The following is a 10541-nucleotide window of genomic DNA, read 5'->3' on the forward strand; positions in this document are numbered from 1 at the left end:
GCAGCAGCAGCATGTCTTAAATACTCACGGCACCGTATCGCCATATGCATTGGCAGTAGCAAGTTCCTGTACTTGCTTGCAGCAGCAGCAATAATCTACAACAACAGCAATAACCAACAGCAGCGTAGCAGATCTGCTTTGCTAAGACCAAACACATTAACATTGTCATATCCATCACCATGCTAAAATCTTCTGAGAGTTGTCATGATTGCAATGTCCTTAAAATAATCTAGTTATCAATAAAAGCTGGTTGTCAATAAAATCATTCATTTCAATATTTATAATGTTATAAATGAAAATTCGAGTGCTGAATCTCGAATACCTTGATATGATCTAGCATTTACAGCGATAAGCACACATTACCTATTTTCATAATTTTTATGGCTATGACTACTTTGACACTTTTTATCTCATAATTATATTAGGCGACTTTAGCTGGGTTTTCACAGACGAGGTCACATTTGTGAATGTTCCAGACTTCTCAGCCCCACGAATAGCTTTCACCCCATTGTGTCAAATCTTTTCAGTCTGATGAAGAGACACTGAAGAGTCAATAAAAACTCTAAATCCAGCACAGAGGGGTTCAGTGAATGTGGAGTAAAATGTGTGTAAGTGTGTGAGTGTGTGTGTGTCAGAGACGCTGTAGAAGGACAGAGTGCCATCCTGCCAGTCCAGAAACAGTCCTACTCTCTTAGAGGAGAATGGGATGGGTATGTCAGTGCTTTTTTTATTGTGCCAGACAGTGAAAATCTCATCAGAGCAAGCAAGGCTCCAGGACTTTTCATTGAATCCAAACCTACAATCATCACTTCCTCCTTTCCTGCTCATTCCTTTATGTGCCACTGATATAACAGCCCCCCTCCACCCGCTCCATTCGACCTCCCAGTAGTACCGTCCCGACAGACTCTCTCTACACACAACCTGAGGAAAGTAATCAAATCTCTCACACACACAAAAACATTAGCCTTTACAGACATAGTGTTTCTTGAGTAAAGAAAATGCTGTACTTATTCAAACATCAGTTCTTTATTTACTCTTGCATTGTGAACAAGCGGAGATCCAGACTGAGCGCGGCGCTTCCTTCTGAATGGAGGTGGGTGGAGTTATGAGGTTTCGCTGACTGTTTGAGGATCCAATGGAGTTACGAGGTTTAGTCATAAGCTCTTTTGAATGCTTTTCATTGGTAAACTTTTTTGTAAAACCCTCAAACAGACCTAAGGAAGACCAATAGCACTGATTTTAAAATAATAATAACAAAATATAATAGAGATAGGAAGTTGGGTGAACAAAGGCCTCCTGTAGTGAATCGATGCATTTTTGTAAGAAAAATATCCATATTCAAAATGTAATAATCACTTTAATCTAACTTGCGCCAACAGTTGTACACTGAAGCAGTTCCGAGTGGATGACGTATGAGGTCAGCACTGCACATGCGCCGGTGAGTCTCGTGAAAACCAACGTTTGTTTGCTTCCGTGTACAACAGTGAGCGCACACTAGATTAAGTTGATTATTACGTTTTAAATATGATTATTTTTCTTACAAAAACGCAACGATACGCTACAGGAGGCCTTTGTTCACCACCCGGAGTGGTGTGAGGCACTTTTTATTATGGATGGATGCGCTTTATTTCACTTATTTTGGACTGATGCACTGCAACACCCGCTGACTGCCATTAAACAGCTTGGAAGATCAAATACATTTTTTTATATAACTCCGACTGGATTCGTCTGAAAGAAGAAAGCCATATACATAAAAAGGATGCCTTGAGGGTGAGTCTGGTTTGTGCTGGTTTGACTACTCATAATAATTAATTATATTTAGTTAAGTGCCAGCATTGTAGTTCTGCAATTACTCTCTCTTTCTCTTTCTCACCTATAACAAATAGGTCATTATGATTAGACTCCTACCCTTCTGTTAAATATGGCTTACAGCATCTTAGGCACCCTGGAGGTCAGGACCAGTGCAAAGGGCACGTGTTTCCATCTACACGTGCCCTTTGCACTGGTCCTGACCTCCAGGGATCTAAAGACATTATTTAATACCTCAGTTTCTTTAGTTGACATTGTGGACTCTTCAATCCAACAAAAAGCAGCTCCACTCCAAAATCCTGCAGGTCTATCTCACAGAGGAAGTAGTTTAAAAACTGTAAAGATGAATCCAAACCTTGAAAGGATTGATCTAAGCATTTGAAGACAGACAAACTACACAAACAACAGACAAGACAAGACAAGAACAAAGGTCACATAGCTTTGCAAAAATAATTTACTATATTTTTCATGTTTTTTTCACACTGCAAGGGCAGACACTGATAGGTCAATTTATTGTGTCAGTAGCATTACTTGTTAATGAAAAATCACAAACCTCTCCTCCCCATGGTGTAAATTCTTCAGTCCAGTAGAAAGCAACCTTATTTCTGGCTTGTGCAGGTTATTATTACTTAAGTCCAACTCTCTCAGAGGGGAGTTTGATGATTTTAGAACTGAAGCCACACTTTCACAGCATAGATCAGTGAGATTGCAGCCTGTAAGTCTGTAACAGAAGTTAAATACAAGCATAAAAGGTCTAGATCAGATGTGTCCAATCCCGCTCTTGGATGGTCACTGTCCTACAGAGTTTAGCTCTCATACCTTCCTAAAAGTTTTGTTAAAAAAGCAGAGGTGGTGATGTCTAGCTTTAGACGCATAAGGGTGAGACTGAAGAGAGGGCAGGTTACGAATGTTTTGTTGTTGTTTACATTAGACTAGAAACATGGGCCATCTGGCATATGAAACATGTAAAGAATACCGTATAAAATGCCATTTGAAACATATGTAACCTGATTTTGTCTCAGGGTGTAGCCATTATTTCAGAATTGAGGGGGGCAGTATGTCAAATGTAATACAATTTTTTTCCATTCTATTCTATTCTATTCTATTCTATTCGTGCCCTTTTATTTCCTTTTCTGTCTGGTTTGTTTAAAAACAACAATTTTAACATTTTAAGATAAATCTCAACATTAATAATCATTATCTTTATTCTAATTTGAAATTATTCGATAACATATCTGTGAAAATTAGAGTGAGATGAAAGACTGTGTGTAAGGCTGTTTACCAGTTAGTGGAGCCAGAAGACTCAATAACAGCAACAAAACTTTAAAAAAAATCTACGGTCACGGTTTCACCAAACTCCATCGTCACTACCTTACTCCACTCACAATCCCAGAGTACTGATCACCTGCACCTCGTCAGTACGCTTATCAGCTCCTGCATATTAGCACACACTACTCCTCTACTTTTTGTCTGCTTTACTCATTGGTATACAGAATACTAACCTGCTTACTTACCTTCTATGATTCTCTCCTGTGATCTCCTCCGGCGTTTCCCCTGTGGCTTCATCTTGTGTTTACCTCCCTAGTCATCATCCTGGAGAAGTGTGTGCACTCCAGCGAATCCACAATCTCCTTCTCTTTCTACAAAGGTAGTTCAGCTCATCATTCTCCAGTATTGCCTTGCTATATTGCTCTTACCCATTGCAACTCACCCTCAATTTGTGAATAATGATCCCAGTTCTGATCTCTTCTGAGTCTGGTATTTCCATAACAGAAGACCAGACCAACACTGCAAGAATGTCGAGTTCCACTGACTCATTTCAGGAGATTGTGGATTCGCTGCGATGGGCCTTAGCCAAGTCAAGTCAAGTCAACTTTATATATAAAGTGCATTATACAATACATATTGTGTCACAGCAGCTTTACAGTGTTAAACAGGAAAAAAGTGTGTTGATAATGCAAGAGGACAATAGTAAATAGTAAATAGTAGTCTTAACATCCACATTAACATCGATCACCACACCAGTCACTCCTTCAACACCTGTTTGCATGGTCAGTCCCATGGCTAACCCAGTGCCCTACTCTGGCTCAGAGAACGACTGATGCAGATTCCTTCTACAATGCTCACTAGCCCTTGAGATGCAGCCGCACCAATTTCCCACTGATAAATCCAAGATCTCTTTTGTCATCTCTCTGTTATCAGGGTGAGCGCTCTGGGTCAGCTGACAACTTTATCTCAGGGGAGCTCTGTTGTAAACTACAACTCCAGTGAAGACCCAATATCAAGTCCAGTCGGTAACTGGTAAACCTCTCAGCCGCCGATATGTGCGCTTAGATGTGGGACCCATGCAGCTCTGGCTTGACCAACTCCATCAAGAATCCCTGGATTTCCTGGTTCTCGGGCAGTTCACTGCTGGTATCATCCTAGGGCATCCATGGTTAACTAAACATGGTGCTATCCTGGAAAACAGGAGTCCTGAAGTGCGGCGAAGGCTGTTACCCAGAATGTTTCCCTCTCCTTCCATGAACCCTCCAAAGACCTGTGAAAGCCCTCCCATCAATCAAACATCCTATTGATCAACTGTCTGTTGATATATCTCCTTGCTACGCCCCTTCAACAACATATTATGTCCAAATAGAGCTTCCCAACTGCTTCCGCACCGGCCATGGGAATGTGCCATAGACCTGCTTCCGGGTGAGACAGTGCCCATGGCAAGATCTGTCCATTATCCATCACAGAGCAGAAGGTCATGGAAGATTATATTGAGGAAGCACTCCAACAAGGCTACATCCATACCTTAACATCCCCTGCTGCTTCAAGCTTTTTCTTCGTTTCCAAGAAGGACAGAGGCCTGCGGCCTTTTATTGACTATTGAGCCCTCAATTAAATAACTGTGAAGTTCAGGTACCCAATTCCCCTCGTCCCAGCAGCCCTGGAACAACTATGAGGAGCATCAGTCTTCACGAAGCTGGATCTTTGGTGCACGTACAACCTCATCCGGATACGTGAGGGTGACGTGTGGACGACCGCCTTCATGACCCCTACTGGCGTAGATGCCGTATGCCCTGGTCAACGCCCCTTCCGTGTTCCAGGATTTCATGTATGAGGTGTTCTGGAAGTACCTCCATCAGTTCGTCCTGGTCTACATCGATGACATTGTGTACTCCCGGAGCTTGGCTGCACATTGCCTCCACATTTTGAAAGTCTTAAAATGATTAAGGGAGTACTATCTTTACCTGAAGGCTGAGATGTGCACATTCCATCAGTCCTCACTTCAGTTCCTTGGTTACACCATCAGTAAGTACGGCATTCAAAAGGATAAGGGGAAGGTGGAGGCAGTGCATAACTGGCCAACTCCAACCACTATCAAGGAACTTCAGAGATTTCTTGGTTTTGCAAACTTCTACCGGCGCTTCAAGAATTTCAGTATCATTACCAGTCCCTTGACAAACCTTCTCAAAAACAGACCCAAGTCTCTGTCCTGGAATCCAGCAGCAACAGAAGCAATGAACACCCTGAATAAAGCCTTCACCCAAGCACCACTCCTTTATCCATCCCGACCCAGACAACCCCTTCTTTTTTGAAGTTGAAACCAGCAGCAGGGGACTCCAGCCTTACTCCAGCCATGTGTCTCCTACTCCAAAAAGCTCACCCCGGCGGAAAGAAATAATGATATCAGGAATAGAGAACTGCTGGCCATCAAACTTGAATGACTTCAACATATCAGGCTGCGTCTGCCCAGCAGAAAGCGGAGCCCCAGATACATCAGCCCCATCAAGATCATCCATCAGATTAACCCTGTCACTTACCAGCTCCAACTTCCTGCACATTACAGAATTCACTCATCCTTCCATGTATCACTACTTAAGCCTTACCATAATCCTGTTTCTGATCCCTCCACAGAGCCTGGTCCCGCTGACGCTTCTACTGCATAGAAAAACCTAAATTTATGCATTCGCATTGCCCCATGAAAAACTTTATGTAAACACATTTCAATGAAAAAGTGCAAATTTACGTTTTATTAAAAGTGCAGATAACATGTCCCACGCATCCCTGCATATTCTGCGCTCATGCTCGGTCTTGATTACAATGTGCAAAATGTTCTTGTAAATTTATTAAAAGATAGATCAACAGAAAAAGCAAATTTATTAAAAGATAGAGCAACAGAAAAAGCAGTGTAAGCATTAGATTTTATGCTTACTGATAGTGGCACCTCGTGGCCAAGGTTGGTACAGCATGCTAATGCTCTTTAGTTGTCTGTATATTTAAAACAATTCTCTCATTTTAAAGAAGTCCCAGGCTTTTCTTCAAATTAATGTTAATGTAAAAGAAAACAGTGTTGGCTTGATAGAGAATTTACATGATGAGATAAATGAATACTCACATAGCTTTTCTGCAGTTGTTCACAGCTGGTATCAGTCTTCTCCTACCCTCCTCTGTTGTGTTGTATTTCTTGAGGTCAAGCTCATCCAGCACCTCCTCTGACATCTGAAGCACGTAAGCTATTGCTGAACAGTGAGCAGGAGAGAGTTTATCCTCTGAGTGTTTGTCTGATTTCACAAAGTCCTGTATCTCTTTGTAGAGAGTCTCATCCTTCATTTCAAGCAGACAGAGGAACAGATTGATGGATATGTCAGCTGAGAAATCATCGTTAGCTCTGATTGTGTATTTAATGTACTGAGTGGTGTTTCTGATGCTCTCTGAGCTGTTCTCTGTTTGTGTCAGAAGACCCTGTAGGAGTCTCTGATTGGACTCCAGCGAGATGCCCAGTAGGAACCGCAGGAACAGATCCAGATGTCCAGTCTTACTAGACAGGGTTTTGTCAACTACTGATTCTAGTAGCTCAGAAAGCTTCCAAGACTTCAACCACTTAACCTCTACAAAGACAAGTTTCAGCGTTTGCATGTTCTTAACAATATATGAGTAAAACACATAGAAAGCAGCAAGAAACTCCTGAAAGCTCAGATGTATAAAGCAATAGACCTTTTTTTGAAAAATCACAGATTCCTCCTTGAAGATCTCAGTGCAAATCCCTGAACACACTGTGGCATCAGTGACGTCTATGCCGCTCTCAATCAGGTCCTCCTCATAGAACATCACATTGCCCTTCATCAGCTGTTTGAAAGCCAGTTCAGCAAGTTTCACAATTTGTCTATTTGACTGTAGGAGCTTCTCTGGGTCATTTTCTTCATACTTCTGATTCCTTATATTTGTCTGAATGAGCAAAAAATGTATGTACATTTCTGTCAGAGTTTTAGGGATTTCTTCACTGTCATTGTGTTTTAGGATGTTTTGAAGCACAGTGGCTGAGATCCAGCAGAAGACGGGGATGTGGCACATGATGTGGAGGCTTCTTGCCCTTCTGATATGTGAGATGATTCTGCTGGCTTGATGCTCATCACTGATTCTCTTCCTGAAATATTCCTCCTTCTGAGGGTCACTGAATCCCTGAATTTCTGTCACACGGTTGAAGTATTTAAAAGGAATCTGATAGGCTGCTGCTGGTCTGGAGGTGATCCAGATGTGAGAGGATGGAAGAAGATCTCCTTTAATGAGGTTTGTTATCAACACACCCAACGATGAAGACCCATGCACATCACAAACTTTATGTCTGTGTGAAAACATCAGTGTAATTCTGCTTTCATCCAGACCATCAAAGATGAAGACAACTTTACATTCATCATAAATCTTGGAGTCTAGAACTTGAAGTTCAGGATGAAAGTACAGCAGAAGTTTGTGAAGACTGTACTGGTGATCTTTAATCAAGTTCAGCTCTCGAAATGGAAGCACAAACATGAAATCTACATCCTGATTGGCTTTTCCCTCGGCCCAATCCAGAATGAACTTTTGCACAGAGACGGTTTTGCCAATTCCTGCAATGCCTTTAGTAAGAACAGTCTTGATTTCAACTTTCCTCTGTTTTCTTTGCTCCTCACATCCTGGTTTAGGTACATGTTTAAAAATGTCATTGCAGCCTATTGGAGTGTGCTGTGAATTATGTGTTCTAGGTGTTTTCTCCATCTGCACAACCTCATGATCTTCATTCGCCCCTTTACTCTCTCCCTCTATGATGTAGAGCTGTGTGTAGATCCTGTTCAGCAGGGTTTGATTCTTTTGTAGTTTGATTCCCTCAAATAAGCTCTCATACTTTCTTTTCATGTAGGTTTTGTGAGTCTCTATTACTCTGTGCAGGACATCATCTGCCGGTTGGTGAGAATCCTCCAGCAGTGTGTGTGTCTGCAGAGCTGCTTTGTTGTGCTGCCTGATGTGGATCTGACTGGAGGAGGAAGTAAAGACTGGATCACCTCCTTCACTACTGCAGAGACAGCAGCAAGAAAAAAGACAAAGGAAACAAATAGTTTAATATACACAAAAACCTAACATTATGTGAGATTTTTATAGTCGGTATCCAGATAATGACCAGTACTTTCAAAGGATTTCTGTCAAAGTATGGCATCGAGTCTTAAGATGCATAAAATACATAACATTTCTAGTCTCTTTCTTCTCAGTACAGTTTCAACAGTTTCAATTTCTCAGAAATAACAGAACAAAAACAGACATAATTTTATGTTTAAATAAAACATTGTACATTATAACAACATGGTATTCTATGACTGTAGTAACTAAAAAAACATTTTCAAATGGTTCTGGCATCTGGTTTTCAATGACTTATATGTACTTCATCTCAAATTACATCCATATAGTACTTTTTGTTGAAAGGAGACATGCCCTGCATCCCAGTGTGTACATTTCAATCCTAACTAGCATGAAAAGGTACAAAAGCACAGTGTGTTGATAAAAGTATGCCATTAAAGTATGCCTAAAATTTAATTAAATAGCATGTGGAGTGTGTGTGTATGAGGAATACGTGTTAACTGTCACAGGATGATTGACAGGCTGGCTATGTCCCAACCAAGGCTTGCCTACTTGTTTGCTACACACTCAAAAGTATTTACTTTTTTTTTTTGTCACAAACAGTACATACAGTACATACTTTTAGTGTATAGTATAAGTAGGTGAATTGGGATGTAAATAAATGGCATTTTTATGTCACCAAAAATATATCATTTAGTTAATAAAGATAACTCTTGCCAAGGTAAACATCTCAGAGTTTCATTTTATGTTTCAACTCACACAGGGTCAGATGTCACTGTTCTATTACTGAGATCAGGAGGGTGACAAATAGAGCTGTTACTCTTCATAGACACACAGCTGGATACTGGAGATGTTGTTCTCTGTGTCATTCTTGCCATATAATTAGTAAAACATCGAAATAATTCAGGCACTGAAATCTGCAAAAGAAAACCATTTAATTTGTTAATAAAATTCAGTTTATTGTTTCCAATAGAGACCACTCACTGCTTCTTGGGACAAAATACAGTGTTACATTGTTTTAGGTATCAGACAAGACTCTGTTGACTGGTTTTGGATACCAGACAAAACGGATATATTCTGACAGGATATGGTACATAGACTGGATCCAATATTCCTGGGGTATCGGAAGGATCCAACACTGCTGAGCTATTAAACATAATTCTTCTACAGAAACAAATATATTTTTGCTTAACTGCATCAGAGCTCACATAAGGTTTATACATTGCCATGAATGGAATTTTTACTGCCAGAACCTGACTGTTGTGCCTTATAATGACAAGAATCTTACCTGATGTCAGAGGTCACTGCTAAGGAGTTCATACATTGAGTTCTTACTCTTTATAGACACGGCTGGGCCCTGGATATTGTGCTCTTTCTCCTCACAGAGACTCACTTGAGAGACTGATTTCAGGACTGCAGGGGGAAAGACAGAAAAAGTTAAATCACATTACTGTATAAAAATGTTTTTGGTTAAATCATACTGAAATATAATAGTACATGATATTTTTTGTCCTTTAATCATTAAAAGGTAAACAGCAACATCTTTCCTTCTGCTGCAGTCCTCAAATTTAATTTTCCATTCCACATATTTAAACTTGCTCACCCACGTTTGGTAACATCACACATAATAAACGTGTCAATGACGTCAAACCTAATGAGAATTTCAAAGCTGCAGTGGACAGGACATTTTATATTGACTAATAAGATAGAAATAAAGGTCTATCATCACTTATAGAAACATCTGTAAATATAACGATCAAGTCTGATTCAATATACTATGTAGAAAGTCATCAACAAAAATAGGCCTCCGAACCCGGACCGCAAATGCTATTTTCTATTAAAATCAAATTTATATTAGGCACATCAAGATCAGCTCAGTAGAGCCGTTTGGGTCCTGTGGTGCCACGGGTTGCTACTAAGGTTAACTGTTGCTACGGTCAGATGTAAAGGCATGCATGCAGTGAAGAAAACAGAAAGCGGCGTGCAGACAAATGAAACTTTCAGTGATTGAAAAAAAAAATGACATTCTCAAATTATGAAAGTTGACGGGCCCTTAAAAAGTCTTAAATTTATTTGTTTTAAATGTAAGGCCATAAAAAATCTTAAATGGTACAAGAAAGTCTTATGATTTCAGGAGGTCTTAAATTTGGGGATGGAAAGACAAGAATTGCGATATGGCTGAATGTGATGATTAAACATCAAAAGGCTATTTTGATTTCATTGAATAAATATGAGCGCTGCACGTTTCAAACTCAGCAGTTGCGCTGCTTTGTGTTCAGTCGTTGCCTGGGAAACCGCTGTATTTCTGCCGTACAGAAAAAGCGCCACCTGCTGGCAGAGAATGAATGCGCATTTTC

At 40.4% G+C, this 10541-nt stretch overlaps 1 protein-coding gene across 1 annotated transcript in view; it reads right to left on the reverse strand.

The window, feature by feature from the left end:
• Window positions 1-5466: 5466 nt before the first annotated feature.
• LOC107738543 (protein NLRC3-like) overlaps window positions 5467-10541 on the reverse strand; it is a 10017-nt gene continuing 4942 nt past the window's right edge. Inside the window, exons 2-4 of the mRNA XM_016550300.1 lie at window positions 8944-9101; window positions 6194-8125; window positions 5467-5736 (exon numbers count right to left, since the gene is read on the reverse strand). Coding sequence (XP_016405786.1) covers window positions 5670-5736; window positions 6194-8125; window positions 8944-9101 — 2157 coding nt within the window. The 3' untranslated portion in view covers window positions 5467-5669. The remainder of the gene's footprint in view (window positions 5737-6193; window positions 8126-8943; window positions 9102-10541) is intronic.

Source organism: Sinocyclocheilus rhinocerous, unplaced genomic scaffold (genome assembly GCF_001515625.1).
Source record: "Sinocyclocheilus rhinocerous isolate Xijiao unplaced genomic scaffold, SAMN03320098_v1.1 scaffold2119, whole genome shotgun sequence".
Classification (NCBI taxonomy): domain Eukaryota; kingdom Metazoa; phylum Chordata; class Actinopteri; order Cypriniformes; family Cyprinidae; genus Sinocyclocheilus; species Sinocyclocheilus rhinocerous.